Source organism: Pseudonaja textilis, chromosome 1 (assembly GCF_049901715.1).
Source record: "Pseudonaja textilis isolate UNSWEBS1 chromosome 1, rPseTex1.2, whole genome shotgun sequence".
NCBI classification, from domain to species: domain Eukaryota; kingdom Metazoa; phylum Chordata; class Lepidosauria; order Squamata; family Elapidae; genus Pseudonaja; species Pseudonaja textilis.
Genome location: NC_141990.1, coordinates 113,691,072 through 113,713,124, shown reverse-complemented (window position 1 = coordinate 113,713,124; position 22,053 = coordinate 113,691,072). Strand labels below are relative to the sequence as shown.

General features: G+C 36.0%; 1 protein-coding gene across 2 annotated transcripts in view; it reads left to right on the top strand.

Annotated features, from left to right (window-relative positions):
* Positions 1-22,053, top strand: part of TTK (TTK protein kinase) — a 43,176-nt gene that overhangs the window by 8,183 nt on the left and 12,940 nt on the right. The window contains exons 1-14 of one of the 2 annotated variants that reach the window (XM_087914942.1): positions 2,415-2,556; positions 3,626-3,769; positions 4,614-4,833; positions 7,124-7,230; positions 9,441-9,584; positions 11,128-11,224; positions 11,313-11,394; positions 11,514-11,611; positions 12,829-12,907; positions 15,900-16,011; positions 17,328-17,506; positions 19,229-19,395; positions 19,767-19,887; positions 21,919-22,011. In XM_087914942.1, the coding sequence (XP_087771068.1) occupies positions 3,628-3,769; positions 4,614-4,833; positions 7,124-7,230; positions 9,441-9,584; positions 11,128-11,224; positions 11,313-11,394; positions 11,514-11,611; positions 12,829-12,907; positions 15,900-16,011; positions 17,328-17,506; positions 19,229-19,395; positions 19,767-19,887; positions 21,919-22,011 (1,641 nt within the window). In that variant the 5' untranslated portion in view covers positions 2,415-2,556; positions 3,626-3,627. Of the gene's footprint in view, positions 1-2,414; positions 2,557-3,625; positions 3,770-4,613; positions 4,834-7,123; positions 7,231-9,440; positions 9,585-11,127; positions 11,225-11,312; positions 11,395-11,513; positions 11,612-12,828; positions 12,908-15,899; positions 16,012-17,327; positions 17,507-19,228; positions 19,396-19,766; positions 19,888-21,918; positions 22,012-22,053 lie in introns of those variants that run through there. The other variant, XM_087914943.1, reaches the window with a different exon arrangement.

Sequence of the window (22,053 nt, the reverse complement as noted above, 5' to 3'; positions counted from 1 at the left end):
ATCGATAGACAACTACTTCTACTGCAATGCGCCTTCCAGAATGTTAACACCAGAAGGTAGCTGGGCCAGATGGAATCATGGAACGACTTTTTAGGGACTGCTCTGCAGATTTAGCTTAAGTGTTCATGGATATTTTCAATCTATCCCTGCCGCAGTGCTCTATCCCTACCTGCCTGAAGACATCCATTATAGTGCCAATAACTCAAGCAGACAGTAGTGGTATCTCTCAGTGATTTTATAGACTAGTAGCTTTAACATCTGTTGTCATGAAATGTTTTGAAAGACTGGTGTTGAACTACATTAAGGCTGGTCTTCCATCTACTTTGGACCTATGCCAATTTGCATTTAAGAGTTACAGATCAACTGATGATGCTACGTCTATAATGTCCATAATGTATTGAATCATTTTAGAACAACAGGGAACATATGCAAGGCTGTTATTTGTGGATTATAGTTCTGCCTTTAACACCATTCTACCCAACAGGTTGTTTCTTAAAATGTCCAATTTGGGTATAAATCGGAGGATTTGTTTGTGGATAAAGGATTTTCTGACAAATAGGGTGCAGTCAGTAAGGATGGAATCTCACCATTCATCTACTCTGATACTAAGCACAGGAGCCCCCCAGGGTTGTGTGCTAAACCCTTTCTTTTATTCTTTGTACACATGATTGCACCTCACTGTATAACACCAACGCAATTATCAAATTTGCGGATGACACGACAGTAGTGGGGCTCTTTAATAAGAACAATGAGTCTGCTTATAGAAAGGAAGTACAAGGCTGACACTGTGGTGTAAAGAAAATAATCTCACAACACAAAAAAACTGAAGAACTTATAATTGACTTCAGGAGGAAGAGAGATGTACATTTACCATTGTACATAAGTGGTGAGGATGTGAAGAGGGTTGATATTTTTAAATTTCTGGTCACATATATCTCAGAGGACCTCTCATGGACTATGAATGCTAAGATGCTTGTGAAGAAGGCCCAGAAGAGGCTGTACTTCCTGAGAATGCTCAATAAGATAAATCTATCTCAGCATCTACTTCTGCCCTACTATCGCAGCACCATTCAGAGTGTCCTGACATTTGGCATTCTTGCATGGTATGGGAGCAGTTCTGTAGTGGACAAAAAGGCTCTACAGAGAATCATTAAAACTGCACAGAATATTATTGGGTTCCAGCTACCAGCCCTGGACGACATCTTCACATCTCACTGTTTGAGGAAATTGCCCAATGTTCTCTTCCCACCCTGCTCACAATTTTTTTGTGAACTGTTGCCTTCTGGCAGAAGATACAGAACAATTAAAACTCGGACCACACATTTTCTGAACAGTTTTTATCCCAGAGCTATAATTGCACTTAATAATAAACTTAAGGACTACCATCAGTGAGCTGTTGGACAGTATAGTCTGTTATGTGGATGCTTGTAGGTTTTAAGGAGGTAGGGAACCTTGGCGGGTGGGGTGTGTTTGAGGATTGTCGTGTGTGTGCGTGTTGGGTCTGGTCTTGGGGTGTTATGTGAATTTCGTATGTGTATACTGTGTGTATTCACACAATGACAATAAAGTATTGTTACTATTTTCTTATAATTCAATGTTACTGCTTTATTAATAAATGTTTTGGCAGCCTGGTACCATTTTCCTCATTCACTTATATTTTCTGCCCCAGTTTCTTATGAACTGTCCACATTATGAAAGGGCCTATTGAGGAATCTTATAGATGCATAAAAGGATCCACAAGATAAAAATCCATTTTATCCAAAACTTGATAAATTTCAGATCAAAGCAATTCATAACAAAACATTAGTGTCAACATTTCTTTTAAAATTCTTCATGCAATGATTTTTTCTGTTTTTGATAAACATCAATGGTTTTTCTGTTTTTTTCTGTTCCATTTTGATCAACTGGTATTTCGGTTACTATAGTTCTTAATTTTAATGACTGCACTGTGTGGAAGCAAAGACACGAATCCTCTGTTATCAGAGAATTGAATGTTTGTGTGTGTTAAGAATGCAACTGTGGCTGGTTCTGCATATGAATTAATTTTTATGCAAGGGGAATCATATTGTGTAAATTGTATATTCTGATAAATTAACACAAACTGATCTTCATTATTCAATATTTTCAAGAAGGAAAAACAGTCAAGATTTTTAGAAAAAAAAACCAGGAAAATATTGAAATGTACAGACGACTATTAAGGTGTATGCTTTATTTTTCCCCCAAGAAGAGGTAGGGAAACTACTAGCAGTGAAGAGAATTGTTTGAGTGAATGAAAAAAGTCAGAAAAGAGGTTGAACAAGAAAGAGCTACACTAATTAACTTTAGCAAATTAATGAAGGAAAACAAATCTCAATAACATTAAACAGAAGAGTCTCATTCCCAATTTACAGATAATGTCCACTATCTGATTTCAGACTCTTAAGAAGTTGGAGAAAATCAGGTTTCCCAAGTGAAAGCAAATCGCCAAACAACCTAGAAAGATGGTTAAGCAACAATGACTCAAAAACAAGTGATTGCCTTTGTCAGCTCTTCAAAGTAGACACGGTCAAGAAACAGGTAGTATTAGGAGTCTTTAATACACTTTAATGAGGTTTAGATTATTGCAACAGACTCTTGAAAGCTTGTCAAAGCCCTTCTTATTTCCGTTTACAGTACAAGGTGGAGCTGTTTTCAGGTTTTTTTGCCTAGACTTTTTACTGTCCCATGAGTCAGATAACTTTTCTGTAATGGTTCAGCATTCTCCCACTTAGATACCTTCACTTCCAGCAGGATCGGTGAAAAACATGTGCTCAGAGATAAATGGACTTCATTTAAGAGAATGAAAGTTTGATGTGTCTATTAAACAGAGCCCCTCTCCCTTTCTTGAGAGCAAATGTATGCAGTTGTTAGCTACACCTCTATAAAAAGGAAAAGGGACACTAGAAACGATTTATTTTTGAGAGCAGAGTTATTTTTTTCCATTAATCTGGTTCACAGAAAAGAAGTAGAAATAAAGGAAGATTTGAATGCTTTTCCTAGCAAAGCATCACTGATACATTTAGCAAAAGATTTTTTAAAAAATGACATAATTTTTATGTCACATCCTAGATTGTATACTTTTAATTTAGATGCCGAATGAGGATGGACTGGGGAGAGGCAAATGTGGCAATTTTGTGAAGTGGCTTTATATTGCTTCAACTGGTTGCTTTTGTAACGTTTCCCATCTCAGTATGGCATGACTAGATTGTTAATGTGCTCCCTTGCCAGAAAACCTGAATGTATATGCTATACGTGATTATGCCACATTCTCAGGAAAGTTGCTTGGCTGGCTTTCTGGGAACACAGAAAATATTGCATTAAAAACTATGCTAGACAAATGCAAATTTTTCCTACTAAGTTACTTATTTTTTTAATGTACAAATTAATATGATTTAACTGAATTCTTAGTATATGTGCTAAATAAAGCAGAATTTGATAGATCTAAATTATTCTTTTTTACTGAAATGTATAGCATTACAATATTTTTGCAATTAATTATTTCTGTAAAATATTGGTTATAAAGTTATCCCGGTTTCTTTTTAACACTAAAGTTAAACAGTCAGATTTTTAGAAAGCTCTATATTTAATATGACTTTCCTTTTTCTAGAGATGCAGGAAGACGATTTGAATGAAAAAGGTGTGTTTGTCGCATCTATTATGAATAGAGTTAGAGACCTAAAAAGCAAGAATAAAAATGAAGATAATATTACAGATGAACTTAACTTTACTAAAGTATCAATTGATACAACAGGTATGTAGTATTTTAGCTAAATTAATAATAAACTGAATGGAAGAATTCCTTCCCCACTCCCCAAGAAATGTCTGTTTAATTTTTTTTTTAATAAATTATGTTCAGTCGACATGTATTACATTTCTTCTGACAGATAAAAATAAATGTAGTTTTTCTTCTATAACTATTACTTTCTATTTTCCCTCCAACATTTTTCTAAGGTAGCTATATTTTTTGTATTGATACTTGGTTTAACTTTATTCCTTGAATCTTAAAGATTTAAGTAATACTTATTTTTTAATAGCAAAATATAAGGAACATTTGTGTATTTGTCAGATAATGAGGTCATCTGCAATGGCCTATTTTAAAATATGTTGCCTACTCATTCTCTCTGTATTATTGTGCATACATGAACACACACAGACACAGACACACACACACACACACACACACACACACACGAACAGAAAACTTCCAGTGGTCATTTGATATTTTGAGTTTCTTTCATCTAAATATTTGTCATTTGATTACCAAACTCCTACATTTCTAGGTGTAATGCATCTTTATATTTAATAAATAATTCCATTCAAAAAGCATTGTAAGAAAATATTCAATTGTCATATCTGATGCTCTTATGTAATGCATACAAGCCACCAGTCCCTCTTCACAATTGTTGCATTATAAATTAAAATAATAACCTGGATGTATAATGGGGATTGTTATATCTAATCACACACACACAGACTTCTGTTTGTAGACTTGATTACTATTTTGTGAGGAATAATTTCCTATATTAATTTTGAAGATGGATTTGTTTTTCTTAAACACAAAAAGTATAAAGATACTTTTTGTTTGTGTGTTTTAGATAATTCTGGAACTGTTAATCAGATTATGTTGACTGCTAATAATCCTGAAGACTGGTTGAGTTTCTTACTCAAAATGGAGAAAGCTTTTCAGACTGACGCAAGCTTACTACATAGATTGATTGGTCGTTACAGCCAAGCAGTTGCATCACTATCAGCAGAAAAATATAGCCAGAATGAAAATTATGCTCATATTCTGGTTAGATTTGCAGAATTGAATGCGTAAGTATTTGCAATCTGGAAAAAAAGAATCAAATGGGTTCCCTTTGATAGTCTTTTATACAAAACCATGCTTATTTTAATTATGTTTTGTTGAAATCATAAAAATGCATCTTCTACAAAAGCAAAATATTCCTTATTGTTCTAATTTTAATTTTAATTCCTTCCTTTTTGCTGCTTTTGCTTTTGCCCTTGCATTTCTGGATTAGAGGCTTTGACTCTTTGCACAGACCCCATCTAGAACATAAACTAGTCCATCCTAGATCAGACCCACCTTAACTCAGCATTTTATTTTATACATCCAGCCTCTGAGGTAGTCCCGAGGACGTGGAGACAATCTTATATTTCCACTGTTCATTTACAACTGGTGTTTAAAAGCATTTTTCCCTCAGACTGGAAATGATATTAAGCCATCAGACTAATAGACCTTGATAGGCTTGTCTTTCATGAATTGATCCAGTTTTCTTTTAAAGCCATCCACATACATGGCTATCATCACAGTAATTGATTTTATAACTGTTTTTTATTTATCTTTATTTGTCAAATTTATATGACTTCCCATCTTAACTCAAATTGACTCGGGGGGGGGGCGTACAATAAAATCAAGAATTAAAATACTTCTGTGCTGTAAAATCCATCTTCCACAAACTATCTAATAAAGAAACACATCAATGTATTATATACATTCTTACAAAAAGCCAAGCAATTTCCCCATGAGCAAATCACTGATGGTCTTTAATCAGTTTATCAACCTTCCTGATATGAAACTTGTCAGTTGCTGTCACCACCCTTCACTTTGTATGTGATTACACCACTCTTCTTGGTTCACCATCTTCACATTGTTTGGGGCCAACAACCTAGAATACTCACAAAAATTCAATCTATTACTTAAAGCACAGGAATGGGTACTTACTACAGGCTTCTACTTCCAAACAATAGCAATACAAGTCTCTTGCTTCCCATCAGATGAAGTGATAGACCAATGCTAAAGAACATGCCACACCAGTACTGCCATCAGTGGACCATTTGTCATTCAACCTTTGCATGTGTAAAGTTATGTAATTATACTGCCCTGATTTCTATTATTTAATCTTTGAATAACTTGACTGCATTTGCTTTTTGACTGATCATTCACCCTGTTCAAAATGATCCTTCTGGAGCTCTTCAGAATCACATTACCCAAAGAGATGGTGTCATTTGTATACTTGGCCAATTCACTGTTTACCTTTAAATCACGATCATTAAAAGCAGTTTAAAAACAAAAATATGTTCTTAAGCGACTCCATTTAATCACTTTCATTAATGTTTTTGACAGTTTATTTGTATTTTTGTGTTATGTACTGTGTATACAAATTCTTAGAAGATCTTCTATCCCATAATCACCAATTCAAAAGCCTTTGAAAATTCAAGTAAGCAAAGCTGATAGGGTGATTCCCCGTGTTACATTTATTGAGGCTCTCAGAAAGTCTCTTATGTTTTGCTTCCTCTGGGGAGGCATGAGTTACAAAATTCCATATCCTTCACTCCTTTCTCATTTAATTGCTCAAAGTGTGATTTCATGGAGGAAGACTATTCAATAGGGCTCTTTTGAAAAGGAAAAAACCTACTTCCTGGCCTTCCCTTCCTTTCCTTCATGGAAGTAGAGAAGACCTAGTAGGTTATCATAGGAAGCAGGCATTCAATAGGTTGATTGTGATTAGAAGAGGTAGTCTTGACAATACCTAATGTCAAATTTTAAAGACTTGACATTAGCAATTCTTATTACTCATTTTGTTGTTTTTGCGACCTGTTTCTCAGTTCATTCCACATTTTCAGTTCCTTTTGTTTTCCTCATTAGGATAGAGTATCCATTTTGTGACCGCTTCCTGAACACTACTAGAAATCCATGGTAGCCCATGCTTGGATTTAGTTGATCATGTGGAATTGTTGTGGAATATATTCTAGTTGAGCCTCAGTTGCTATTTTAAATAGCTTTGCTGGCTTTGACTAAGCAGAACTGGATATGATACTTCTGTTAGAGACCACTGTGCTAGGGATATAGGCAAGCATGGAAAGTGAAAAAATTCCAGATAAAAAGTAATAGTGAAATGGTTCTGTACTGTTTCCAAGAAACCCAGATGAGTTTGACCTGAAGGATATACCTTTACAGTAAGGAAGAATATACTGTAGTTTTGTGTAAATGTTATAGCTTTTACTACTCTGTAAGGGTTTTATTTATTTTTAAAAACCATATGTAATATTTTCTCTCTCTGAATTAATCAGTGTTGTATTGTTGTTGTTTTTAAATTTGCAGTATTGAAGAACCAGAAGATGCACGTGATCAATTCCATCTTGCTAGGCTGAACTGCAAGAAAATTGCTTTTGTTCATGTAGCTTTTGCACAATTTGAACTCTCACAAGGTTTGTAGGAACAGGTTTATAGTTAAATGTAGGTTTGCTGCTATTTAGCTATCATAGCCATGTAGAGCGATTAACTGTGCAGTTACACTCAATGTTTTTTCTTCTAAAGACACAGTTATTTGGTTAGATAGGAGAACACATTGATAATAGAACTATTAAATGGTTCTTTTCTTTTTAAAGGTAGTTTCCAACAAATTTTATCCCAAAGCAGACAAAATTAGAATAGACCACTCCTTTACTATAACTTGAGCATCATATTGTCTTGTCCTCACTCTATATTTTTTCACTTCACTACTTCTCCAATGCAATGAGAATTCAATTGATCAGAAGGAAAAAAATTTTAATTGCAATATAAGGATATTTTTGCTGTGCAGTGCTTGGGCAAATGTAAATTGAAATAGGGAAATAAACTAAGATGGAAGTGATTATTTATTAAATAAATCTAAAATATTTAAATATTTTAAATATTTCTATAAAATATATAAAATATTAAATAATGTATTTAATCTTCTTTAAATTGAATTTATTTCATTACAGGATGTATATCCCATCTTTATTTTAGATAATGCAAAATTGTATACATAATCTTCCCATTTCCTATTTTCTCCACCAGAGCAATCTAATTAGGAAAGTTGGACTAAGAGAATAACTGGCCCAAATGATTTCACTGACTTTCATGAATAAAGGGAGGACTAGAACTCAAGCCTTCAAATTTCTGTCTCAGCCCTTAACCACCCGCCAAACTGGTGCTCATATTTAAATAATTTAATATTAAACTTTCAAGACAGCTACATTAAATTTTTAGAAAAATTTAACATTTATATTTTAGATCTTAAATAAAGGAAATACAGGTAATCTTCACTTAATTATCTTAGATGGGAAGGACCAGCAATTCTGTGGCTAAGTGATACGGTCATTATGCAAAACGTCATGTTGACTACTCTGTTTAGCGACAGCACTTCTGGCAATCCCAGTTGCTGTTGTTGAGTGACTGTCACGTGGTAGTTAGGTGAGGACCCACCTGGATCCAATCTATTCTTGGAAGAAGGTAAGGGGCTGCCTCCACTTTATCTTCCCTCATCCACTTATCCCTTTCTGCTGATTCCCCCTGCTGTTCAACCCTGCCTACAGTGCCCACCATACTGCATGCTACCCCTGTCCTGGTCGACTTCTTCTATGCTTCATTCTTTTGTGCCAGTGCAGGGGAGATTTTCTCTTGGATGCTGAGATTTTCTCTTGGATTCGTGAAAGAAATCCCTAGCCAAAGTGCAAGAGAAATCCCAGCAGGTGCGCAAGAGGAAGGCCCTAGCTGCAGTGGCACAAAAAGAACGCCCCGAATCTGTACAGTGGTAGAAAGCAGTGAGGTGGCATGGTGGCAGGAGGCAAGGCCAGCCTGGGGGATTAACCAAAGGCAGCAAGTAGATGGGCAGCCACAAGGGGATTGTAAATGCAGCTAGTCTAGTCCAGAATTTTGGTCCCAGGGGTGCTACAATGACTGGAACTTAAAGGACCAATCATAAGTCCCTTCATTAACACTATTGTTGCTTAGAAAGATAGCTGAACAAATGAACATTAAGCAAGGACCATGTTTACTTATCTCAATCTATAACAAATATCAAATCAGATTGATGTTTACATCTTATATTGCTTTTCCTTAGCTTGATAATGTCAAATTTTAAATAGAGAAAATGGACCCTTTTCTCTATTTGACCATTGATTCATTTTAAATATCTCTGTGACATTGAAAACTCTCAAGTAAATTTAATTTTATTTGCCTAATTATGGATTATTTCTTTTGATAAAAGCTATTATATTAATTCTGTATACAAATTCATCTATGATACTTTACTTTTGAAATGTTTCATAAGAAACAAAAAGAAAAGCTAGATGTGCTGCAAAAGAAAAATAATTTGGCAGAACACTTTGAGAAATAATCCTTTTGAAAATAATTGAAACAAATAGTTCTTTGTTAAATACTTTGTACTTGGGAGCTAGACAAGACGATTTCTAGGAAATTCGGTTGCTTTAGGTTAGATTGGGACATCAAAGGACACCTTGGAAGATGATTTGGTGCTGATGCCAAGAAAGTTGCATTGGGATGTTCACATAATTGCACAATAGGAACTCGACTCAGGACATGTTTTTCTTATTTATTTTCAAAAATATGTGATTTTTCTTGTAAAAATTAAAGGACTGTTATCTTTTACTAGGAAATATCAAGAAAGCAAAGCAGCTGCTTGAAAAAGGTATAGAATCGAGAGCAGTTCCAACAGAAATGTTAGAAATTGCTCTACGAAACTTAAACTTACAAAAAACACAACTACTTTCTGTGGAAGAAAAAGAAAATTTGTCAGGTGAGCCATAAACTGTTGATCTTTTGCATTTTAATTAAAAGGACTATAACTTGGGTAAGTTACCTCACTGTTCTAAGCTAATCCTGTAGACTTTAGATTTTTCATATAAGCTTAAAGTTTGAAGTTCACTTCACTGGGAAATTAAACACTTAATATATACTATAGCTATTTAGAAAATAATTGTTTTATTTTTGAAAAAAATGGCTCACAATTTTAATTTATTCATTCAAATATATCAATCATAATTCCAGCTTTCATTTTAAGGCCTATAATGCTTGTGACTTGGTTAACTCTAATTAAGCCGGATGTTTAATATTCAGAAACCTATCAATTATAGATAGGGGGAATTTTGCTTAAGAAAAATCTATACAAGTGGTCCTTGGTTTATGTCTGTACGTTCAGTGAAGTTAGGACAGCAGTTGAAAAAATAGACATAGAACCAATCAAAGTTTTGGCTATTGCAGCATCCCTATGGTCACATGATCACAAACCGGATGTTCTGGTGTCTGGCTCGTAATTATGATATCACAGCCAGCCAGATCACATCGCCAGTTGTGACTTTCCCTGCTGGCTTCCCACAAAGTCAGTCGGAATGTTGGCAGAGAAAGTTGCAAGTCACTTCAGTAAATTGTTCCTGGTATTTTTTTCTCTCCTGAGGAGCCCACCGCTGAGTATGAGATCCCAGATATCTATATGAATACCAATTGTATCTTTCAACTTTGGGGCTGGCCAAGTGAGGCTGTCGAGGTATATTCCAATGCCTGGAGGTACCATTTAAGTTTGAGGTACCATTTGGAGATCTCACTGGACACTCAGCTCCTGCTTGATGAGTAGGTAGCAACTGTAGCCAAGAAGACCTTTGCAGCTTCATGTAGTATGTCAGTTGTGCTTTCTTCTATCAGTTAGCCTTCTATCAATTATTCATGTCTTAGACATCTCAAGGGCTGTAGGGCTGCCCTTGAAGACCATCCAGAATCTTCAACTTTAAATTCCTTTTAGCATTTTATAAATTGTCCAGAGTTACTGGGAGTTGGGTTGGGGATATATTTAATAAATGAATAGATAAATATGTTTATTTTTCCTTATTTTCTGTACTCTTCTGCATCGTTTTTAAAATTATTTTAATAAGGGGAAAGAGTAAGAAAGAAGTATGGAAGCATTGAAAGCTTGCTCCCAAGCACTGGATATTTTTATTTGGCTAGATGTCAGCATTTTGCCCTTTGAATCTCATCACTGCATAGCTCTAACGGGCAATATGAATTTTAGAAGAATGAGGATAATGTCAATTGATTTAGAGTGATCTAAGTGTATGATTAGTTATGAATCATGTGACATTAATTCAAATCCTAAAATGTTATCCAACATGCCTTACTTGCTAGAAAAAGATGAGTAAACTTCTTAAAGTTCTTCATAGTGCTATGATAAAATATTAAACATGTGTTCTGAAATATTGTGAATTCTATTGTAATGTTTAAATGTACAGTATTTAGCAGAGATTGGCTAAAATATTTTAATTTTGTATCAATAAATTGCATATTTACAGGACCAAACTTCCACAATATAACTGGAAACTTGCAGAATAAGAAAAAAAATACTGATTTTAATGAGATCACTACCAGTATGTCCAATTTTTTCCCAGGGTAAGTGGATTAAAATATTACACAGTATTATTTTTGTTCTTGCTTCAGTTACCTTGATACAACCGCATGTCTCATATTTTCATTTTAGAGAGAAAAATGATCCCTCAAGAGAAACTGAATTAGTTTTTGGTGGACTCAAACCATTAACACAGTTAAATAAGTCTAATCAGGTAGAAAGCTTTTTGTTTCTATAAATATCCCGCAAATACAACATATTCTTTATGCTTCTGTTATATTTATTTATTTATTTGTTTCCATCTGATTAGTTCCATTGTATTTTATTATTTAGAAATATATGTTTGGGAGAGTTCCTCTTCAATTAAGAAATGAAAATGAGAGTAATGCAAATGAATCACTGAAAGTGGAAATTCCTACTGTTGCAAAGAGGTATGGAACAATTAAACTGGCTACAGAGAAGGCTTTTGGGATTTTGACAGGAAAGAGTATCCTATGTATATCTTGAAGTTGAAATGACAGCCTTCAGTATGTTGGCTTGGAAGGTAGTCTCCAGACTAGAATTCCTACGTTGTACAGAATAGCATGAACAAGCTAGGTTGCATTTGTGGCATACTAGCTCCAAAATGACAAAATGAAGGCCAGTAATTTAATCTACACCCTTCTTTTACTAACTGTTACTTGAAAAGTCCTGAATGACCGAATAATTGATGGGCAGCAGAAGCCAAATATCTGTGGACCTCTCTGGTGATGACCAGGCCACATGGAAGATTTGGCCTTGAACTGAAGGGTAAAGAGAATGAATTAATAAAGGAATGAAAGAAAAAACAGCCAGTCACTTTCTCTTAGCCCAACTCATCTTATGGGGAAAATGAGGAAGGAGGAGTATTATGGTATGTTCACCACCTTGAGTTGTAGATGAAATAAGGCGGAATAAAAAAATAATAAATAATAGATGTTTAGATATCTGCAAAGTTAGTTACATATGTGTTTGTGGAAGAGGAAGAATGTAATAGATTTATTTTTAATTTCTTTTCCTCTCATGCTTTCTAATTTTTTGGCTTATTATTTCTTACTCCTTTTTGTGGCTTGTATAACATTACTTATCCTGGAAGGGAATCGTATGATAGATGTGCATGTAAGGAGCAATTTAGTTTTCTTTGGGATAATGTATCGGGTTAAATGCCTGTGGTGAGTAAGATAAAATAACAGAACAATCAGGTCTGTTTTTCCTGTTTCTTTCCCACTTGTAGTAGACAGGGAAGGAGCAGGTAACTTTCCAGACCTCTGAATAGCTTTAAAAAATGTGCTTAGATGTAAGTACAATTCTGGGACACAAGCTGTTCATTCCTATTATACAGTAATGTTTCAAACTCATTTGCTTCTAAAAGACAATTTCGAATTTGCATTGTGAAAGGGCAGAAAGGACTGTATAGACAAACCCAAGGCCACAGGGCTTGGAAAATTTCTATTGAAGTCTATTTATTTTAAAGTGTTTGAGTTTATTTAACAAGAAAAGGTGCCAAATTGAGACAGTGTAAATATCTTGTTTCTTAAATAGTTATATTAGCTTGTTCTTGTTCTTTTTGAGTGTTGTTGCTTCTATGTCTGGAATCTTGTAACTAAATTTTAATATTGTGGAAAACTAGGCAAACATCTGGAACCAATCTGATCCAACCTGAATCAAAACCTAACCAAAGTGGTCCTTATCTGCCCAGAGACTTGAAGGTAATAGAATACTCTGTTTCATGTCTGTTGTTGTCATTTATAAATTGTAGGAGGAGGAATAAGAGAAATGGAGTTTGATTTTGTAAATTGTGGGGAACTGCATCTAGAAGTTACTGACACAAATAAGAGACTGGGGGGGCGAGGGGAATATCAGAGTTCTAATCCCGGAGGGAAAATCTGCTTCTTGATGTCCTTTCTCCATCCAGGAACACGGGGAAAGGGTTTCCTGCTGCTATCTCTCACACAGATAATTTTTTTTTCTGTGTAGCACCAATTGGGACATTTGATACTGCAGAGAAACTAGCAGAGCTGTGCTTGCAATGCTCCAAATAAAATGTCTAGCAAATATGGGCCTTGATAATAATCAACTGCCTCTTCTCTTTACCAAAGAAAATAGAATGGTAATTGAAGGAAAGTCTCCCTTGCAGATGTTCTAGCTCCATGATGGCAAACCTATGGTGCGCGTGCCAGAAATGGCGCACAGAGCCCTCTCTGGGCAGGCGAGCCATCGCCCCAGTTCAGCTCCATTGTGCATATGTGCACATGCCTCCTGCTGACCAGCTGTTCTTCGGGTCTCTGCTGCGCATGTGCGTGGGGCATGGGGTGCGTGGGGGTGGGATGCACATGTGGGGGTCACGCACATGTGCAGAGGGTGGGGTGCACGCACGGGGGTCACATGTGCATGCACAGGAGTGGGGCGCATGCATACATGTGTGGGGGCATATGGCGGCAGGGCACATATGCGGGGGGCAGGGCGCATGCGTGGGGCACACACAAGTTGCATTTTAGGGATGTGCGAGTGCTTTGGGCACTTGGTGCAGAAAAGGTTAGCCATCACTGTTCTAGCTAGAGTACTTGTTAAATGTGACTTGCACTGCAAATGAAGATCTCTGCTTCAGCCACCCTTGGCTGAGGGCAGGCCGGTCAGCCCACAGTTGGAGATCTCCATTCTGTGTACAGTATATATAGACCATTTATTTTTCTCCATTCTGTCGTGTTTGATTCTTGGAGTCTGCCTAGACAAGTCTCTGCAATTTTCTTGGCAAGGTTTGCCATTGCCTCCTTACTAGGGGTGAGAGAAAGTGACTGGCCCAGGGTCAACCAACTGGCTTTGTGCCTAAAGCAAGACTAGAACTTACCTTCTCCTGATTTCTAGCCTGATGCCTTAACAACTACACTAAACTGGCTCTCATAGGAAAAAAAAAATAGGGATTTGGTAACAGAGCTATACTGACTCTATAGAGTGGGAGGAACTTTCCTAAGCAGATTTTGGGATGATATTCAAATGAAGAAGATAATCCTGTTATATAAACAGGTCCTGTTGTAAGATGACTCGGCCTTCCATCCTTCCGAGGTTGGTAAAATGAGAATCCAGATTGTTGTGGGCAATACGCTGATTCTGTAAACCACTTAGAGAAGGCTGTAAAGCACTGAAACAGTATATAAGTCAAAAATTGCTTACTATTAGGAAATAGGATACTAAATCTTCCTAGTCTGATGAGTTGCAGGTAATCCTCGACTTATAATCCACATGAAAGCCCAAAATTTCCATTGCTAAGCAAGACAGTTGTTAAGTGAGTTGTGCCTCATTTTACAACTTTTTTTTGCCATGATTGTTAGGCCAATCACTGCAGTTGTTAAACCAGTCATGCAATTGTTAAAGTGAATCATTTGGTCATTAAGCGAATCCGGCTTTCCTCATTGAGTTTGCTTTTCGGGAAGCTAGCTGGGATCACATAACCTCAGAACAGTGCAACTGTGGTAAATACATGCAGTATTCAAGCAACCCCAGTTTTGATCATGTGACCATGGGGATTCTGCAATGGTTATCATGGTGAACAAACGGTCATAAGTCGTTTTTTTTTTTCAAAGCTGATATAACTTTCAACAATCTCTAAATAAAGGGTCGTATGTTGAGCGCTACCTGTATTCTTAGCTTTGAATTTAAGTCGTTTTTCCCTGTTTTTAAAACATAGTCACTGAAACAATTCAGTGATACCTTGCAAAATAAAATTAAAGTAAAGCAGTTGATGTGGACAAATGTGGGTGAACTGTACCTTCTTCCCTCCATCTTTTCCCATGAATGCAATCCAAAAGCAAATGTTAGACATTCAGCCTTAACAACACGGCAGTTGATAAAATAAGAACATCTGAACCGAACCTTCAAGTGATATACTGTGACGGGAAACGGAATATTTATGACAGGCTTGAAATTTCTACTCATTAGATTTAGACGACACTGGATTCTCATGCTGTAAAGTTTTTCAGGAGAGATTTTGCCAGTAACCTCTGTGTCTCATTCTGCATTGTTCCGTAAAGCCTTTAAAATCGGTAGGCCGGTAGTAACTTGCACAGAGGGGGAGATTGGGAAACTGTTTTCAGTGCCATATATTTTCTTTGAAGGGTACACCTGCTTAACATGGTTCAGACTCAGGGGGGTGGGATTCTATTGGTTTAGACCAGGGGTGTCCAACCTTGGCAACTTTAAGACTTGTGGACTTCAACTCCCAGAATTCCTCAAGCTGGCTGAGGAATTCTGGGAGTTGAAGTCCACAAGTCTTAAAGTTGCCAAGGTTGGACACCCCTGGTTTAGAGAGTTTCAGGTGAACCCCCTGCTCCAAAGATCAGCTGGCAGCGAACCGGTTCGCTGCGACAAGCATGTGGACCCGCCCGCCCCTGCTCTTTCCTATGTTTTATTCCCTTTATTTATAGCACAGCTGATTTGCACGGCAGAGCAGTTTCCCATTTTATTCACAGGGACTGCTCTTGAAGGTAAGCATTAGAGCTTTTCTAAACGTGGAGTGTGTGCGCAGAGAGAGCGTCCATTTGTCCGAACTGGTTGTTACACCGGTGGAATCCCACCCCTGTTCAGCCCCCCTTGATATGCTGCACATTTTCATCTGTGGATTTTGGACCAAGTGGAAATGGGGAAAGGAGTGAGTGGTCATGTAGCCATTAACTGGAGCCTTATTTTTCTTCCTCCTTTATTTAGCCTTTGCCAATTAGAAATCTTATACACTCCGACGAAGAGAATTCAGAAGTTGCTATGAATTCAACTCTTACGTTAAAGGAGAAAAATGATCCTGTTTGCGTTAAAAAAAGAGGTTTGTTTTAATGGATGTGGAGTTATGATAACTTAGTAATTTTTATAATTTATTAGCACTGTTCAGTCTCTGGGTTCAAAAGCAATAAGGTGGGATTTCAATGCATCTGTGGAGCATAGCCTGAGTAAAGATGCAGCTGCTTTAAGGAGTTCGAAAGGTGCTTCTTAACTGTCTCCATATGCTCCAAAGTAACTCCTTCCCTTTGAATACAAGGAACTGCAAAGGCTTATGATTTATACCTTGAATATTGGGTGTCAAACTTGATTTTGTATTGAAAATTTAATTCTGAAAAAGAAGCAAAATCCTTTGCTTGTTTAAGATATGTTTTCTGTGGGCAATTAAGTTGGCATGCATAGATTTCTATACTCAAATAGAACATAGAAATAGACAGCACAATCTTCTTTATGAATTATAGAAAGAGGAAAAAGAGGAAACTACTGGTTGAGTCAAATCAAAATATAGTAATATAGGTTCTTACTGATTTCGCCAAAAACTACAGGTAGCCCGTGACTGACAGCCATAATTGGTAAGGAGGGCAGGCAGTTCCCCTCTGTGCACGGAAGAGAACCCTTGCAACAGGCTGCAGAAATGAAACCGAGATCTTCAAGATCCTCTCCTTTTCATCCACAGAAGGGAATTCCTGTGCTGGGCTGGAGAAATGAAGCAGGGATTGTAAAAATCCTAGCTTCACTTCTGCATCCTGATGAAGGATTTCTGACCCTCTGTGCACGGAGAGGAGGGGAAAGGGGAGAATCATTCGGCAAGGTGGCAGTAGCTTGCAACTTTCCCTGCCAACTTCCCTATTGACTTTCTGGGGAAGCCAACAGAGAAGATTGCAAATCATGATCCCATGATTGTGGGGCACTTAGCAACCGGTTGTAAGTGTAAACAGGTTGCCAAGCACCCTGATCACGATTAGGTGACCATCGGGGTGGTGGTACAATATTTTATGACAGCTAGAAGTGTAAAGAGACTGTAAAGCACTCTTTCTGAGCTACCGTAACTTCAAATGGTCATTAACTAAGTTGTAAATTGAGGATGACCTGTACCTGGATTGTTCTGTTTAAATATTCTGAACTGGCTATGTTCTGCTGAAGCAAAATTCGAAGGAATTCATGCATTCCATTTTGCTTTTCAAATCTTTTTAGGTGTTTCAGCCGTAGAAAACAATGGAAATTGACAAATAGATTACTTTTAACAACATTTTATTTTCTACATGATTTGTCCTTTTCTTGACTGGCTGTTTTATTTAGATATCCAACTGGAATTTCATTTAATAACTAGATTCATTTTAATAACTAGATTATTTGTTTCAGAAACTGAGATACTGCAGGAGGAACCAAGAACAATAGAATCCTCCTGTCCGGAAGGACAACAGCAGCCCCTTCTTTCTCTTGCAAGTTACCAAAAGGAGCAGGAGCAGTTCAAATTAAATTGTCTTGCATCTAAAAATAAATGGCCCCACTTTGAAACACAGTATAAAAGAAACTCAGAGGTAAATCTGTTAATACAAATTATTAATTTAGTCAATGTAAAAATTGATCCTGAGCTACCCGGCTTTTGAGATTGTGCATTTGCTGCAATTTGTAATATAATGAAGTTTTGTGTCTTTTTAATTTGACCCCATCTTTTGCTGTCCAGGAAAAAACCTCATTACTCTAGAGTGAGAGTAGGCAGTCTAGTGCCTGGGATTAGTATGATCCCTGATACCTCATTTATTCCCACCAGACTCCTTGTTCCACTTGATTTTTATCCTGACTTTATGTTAATTTTTTTTTTTTTGATTATTGTGAGCCACCCAGAATCATTGTAAGTCAACCAGCATACACATTTGATAAATTATTACTATTATTAAATAGTATCAAGAAAAGTAAAGAGGAATCTGGAAAATACCAGCTGTTAGTGTCACATTTATACATAGGCATACTCAAGTAGGCACTAAGATGACAGAGAGCATCTGAGAGAAAAATTACAGCCCACCTTCTGATAAATGGCTGTTTTGTGATTGATCATGGTAACCATAGCAGCAACACATTTTGTGAAGGTGTTCATCATGTGTCAACATTCCATATGTGTTAGAAAACAGAGGACTCTCTTCAAGTCTCGCCTTAGGCTTGAAAATTGGCTAGGTGACTTTGATTCATTCATTCTCTCTCAGCCCATATTAGGCTCAAAGGACAAACTGATCAGTCAATTCCTGTCATAACCAATGCATCAACACCTGATTGGCCCAAATAAGTGGACCTTTGACTTGCAGAAAAAACATTGGGAAGAAAAAGAAAGATTTCTCCTACAAAGGAAGTTGCTGTAGGCTAAAAACTAAATTTACCCTCTACTTTAATAAACAATATGTTTGTTAGAAATAGATGTTAAACCATAGTTTTTAGTCTACAGCAGCATCCTTTGTAGGAAAAAAAAACATTTTTTTCTTTTGCCCTTTTACATACCTTTCCCACTAGGGAAGTCCTTGTTCCTTATAAAAACATGCTTACTAGAAACACAATTAAATAGTTTTAAGTAAAGCTATACAATGGATAATTCTGGAGCTGTTACTCTGATTATGATGACTGCTAATAAGCCTGAAGATTGGTTGAGTTTCTACTCAAAATGGAGAACATGTGCTTTTCAAACTGATACAAGCTTACTGGATAGATTGATTGATTATTACAGCCAAGCATTCACAGAAATGTCAGCAGAAAAAATATAGCCAGAATGAAAATTATGCCACATTCTGATTAGATTTGCAAAACTGAAAGTGTAACCTTTTTGTATTCTGGGGGAAAAAAAATCAAGTGGATTGGCTTGGATGGCATATTACACAAGCCCATGTTTATTTGAACCTTGTTTGTTGAAGTCATAAAAATGCATTTAATCATCTAGAAAGCAAAATAAAGCTGTGATTTCAATTTACTTTTGCTTCCATCACTGGGGGTTTTCAAGAAAAGAGTGGACAACCATCTGTCTGGGATGAAGTAAGGACTCCTACCTTAGGAGGGTTGGACTAGAAGATCTCCAAGGCCCTTTCCATCCCTATGATTTCTCCAATGACTTGTTTCCCCCCAAAAGTGTTAAGATAGTTGTACTCACTGTAGTAAGTAATATTATCCATTTCTGCTTTCCAGTTCAATTTATATTGTCAACTATGAATCAATGGAAGTGGATATATACTATGTTCTTCTTAAGAACCAAACATATAATAGTCTTCCTCATTTTGCAGGGAAAAAACTCAAGTTTTGAACATGCTGCCTTTCCAGTTCCTAAAAGATGTTCACCGTCAGAGCAAGTTTCACGTACCATTTCACCAGAGACTGCTTCAGAGAGAAAGAGTCAAGCTTTTGTTGGTGGAACACCTCGGAACAACATGGTTCATGATTATATGGCCTGGTAATTTCATTTGAGGCTGGTTTTTTTTAACATTCAGATTTGTTTATAGGTTATTTAAATTTGCTTTTGGACAGTTTAAGCCATCATAAGAAAACAGACATGTGAATGAAGAGTTGAAATATGTTCTGAGGGATTCATGTGAAGTTGAAAGTGAAAAGGTAATTCTGGAAAGTTATGTCATGTTGGCCTAACTTACTTCTTAAAATACTGAAATGGCATATACTCCACAGTAGTCCAATAAAAAACTTTATACCTTCAAGTCTTGGTGCTCAGATCAGACACCCCAGGTTGTTCATTATTTGCAAATATGATTGTTAGGAATACAGTATTTTGTGCATGGATTATAATTATATTTTTTCTTCCTGTTTCAGTACTCCAGTTGTAAGAAATAATTTTCTTCCTATGGATAAGGCAACTACACCATATAACCATTTTTCATATTTGCAACATTGTACTCCAACAACTCCATTCCATCTACAGAGTGGATTGCAGGTATCAACTATTTCTAAATTGTATAAGACAGTGCAAAAGAAGTGTTGATTTCTGAATAATTTTTCATTCATTTGAGCAAGAAGGGGTTAAGAATTTTGCTAGTGATTTCAGAGTAACATTAACTCTTTTAAATTTAATTTGTATTGAGTAAAACAATACAAATTTGTAGAAAAAAAGAAAAATGAATAATTAACAAACAAAAGAATAAGAAAGTAAGTTAGTGAATGAGTAAGAAGGAAAATAAATATAAAAAGCAGCTTCCAATCTTCTTTATTGCAGTTATGAATGCAATAAAATGCAATTGTATTTTATCCTATGTATAAATTACACTGTGGTTTCCTTCTTTCCATATTCTATCCTTTCTAATTGTCAAACACATAAATCACAAATTCTTATTTTTTTCTGATTTGTCACTGACAAATGTACTTGTCTTTTCCCTAATCAAGCAAGTCAGTTTTGCCATCTGCAAATTTTATCATCTTCAACCATTCCTCCATTGTGGGTATTTCAGAGTCTTTCATTCTTTGCACATATAATAATCTTGCTGCAGATACCATATGCAAAAATCATCTTTCATAGGCCTTTTCTAGTTTGGTATTCATTAGTCCCAACAAAAAAGTTGTGGTTTTAATTGAATATTATTCTTTGTATCATTGTATCTATTTGAAACCATTTTTTCTAGATTTTTAGAAGTCCACAGGCATGATAAAACAACCCTACATGTTTTCCACCTTTCCAAAAGTTTGAAGCATCTTTCTATATCCTAAATCATTTTTCTGGTGTCATACCAGCGATTCATTATTTTATAAAAAATATTTTTTACAATCACATATTTTCTCATTAATCCATCTGTATATTATATCATACACTTTTTAAATTGTTCATTTTCCAATTTTAGTAAAAACATTTAGCAATTACATGTTCACAATTTGCAGGTAATTCAGTTTCAAATGCTGACTTATGTTCAGTTCTAAGGGTCCTTTTGTCTACTTTAACTTGTTCTCTTAATTGTACATAAATTGTTGGAAACTAAATCGCTTTAAGATCAATTGCTCTTTTGACTTCATCAGAATGTAATGCTAGTGCTGTTTTGAGACTGATTTTAAATCTTGGCCTCTCAAGAAGCTTGTTTTTTTTTAATGTGGTCAAAGGACTGATTTTTAAACATGTATCAATACATTTATGTGCAAGTAGTTCTCAAGTTACAACTGTAATTGAGCCCTGCAGTTATGATCATAAATGGTGATGGTTGTACAGCAGAAAGCCATGTGACCAAACCGGATTTTTACAGCCATTGTTGAAGCAGTTGTTAAACAAGTGCAGCTGTCATTAAATGAATGCCATCGTTAAGTGACCTGTTGTTCACTATGGGACAGTTTTTGTAGGAAACTGGAAGTGAACACTAGTTTCCAGCAAAACCGGCATAAATTGAGGTCAGGTGACCACAAGGAGCTGCAAACAGTCATAAATGGGCTGGTTGCCAACTGTCCAAAATGCAATCACGGTGACTCTGGGGTAGGATGTTGTAACTGTGAAACCATGTCATAAGGATTTGGGGGGGGGGGTCAGTGTAAGTTTGAATGGTTGCTAAGTGACCAATCATAAGTCGAGGATTATCTGCATATTCTACAGTCAATCTGAAAGCTAACATTGTCTTTATTTATTTTGTTCTTTTCTAAAATGCTGGAAAATAACACTTCTGATGTTTGTTTTGCTGCCAAATTTTAAATCACAAAGAGAGACACAAAAAGGTCTAAGCGAGCCTTCCTTGATTTTATCATTTACATCTTCATAAAATCATGTTGCTTATTGTACATCTACCCTTTGTTTTAACAATAACAACAACAAACAATTCATTAAACATACTGTATGCCACCCAACTCAATGACTGGGTGGTTCCCAGCAATCAAATCACAATAAAACAAAATAAAATATATATGATAAAAATAAAATATGGTAAATGCAATGAAGCCAGAGATTTTGATTCTTTCTAATGTACATTTCTTTTCACATACAAACTTTTTTATTCAGGTTTCAGCTTCTGTGTCATCAAATGAATGCATACTTGTTAAAGGAAAATTGTACTCTGTGTTAAAAAAAATAGGCAGTGGAGGATCTAGTAAGGTAAGATAATATTGCAATATAAATTTGTTTGATTTGATGAAA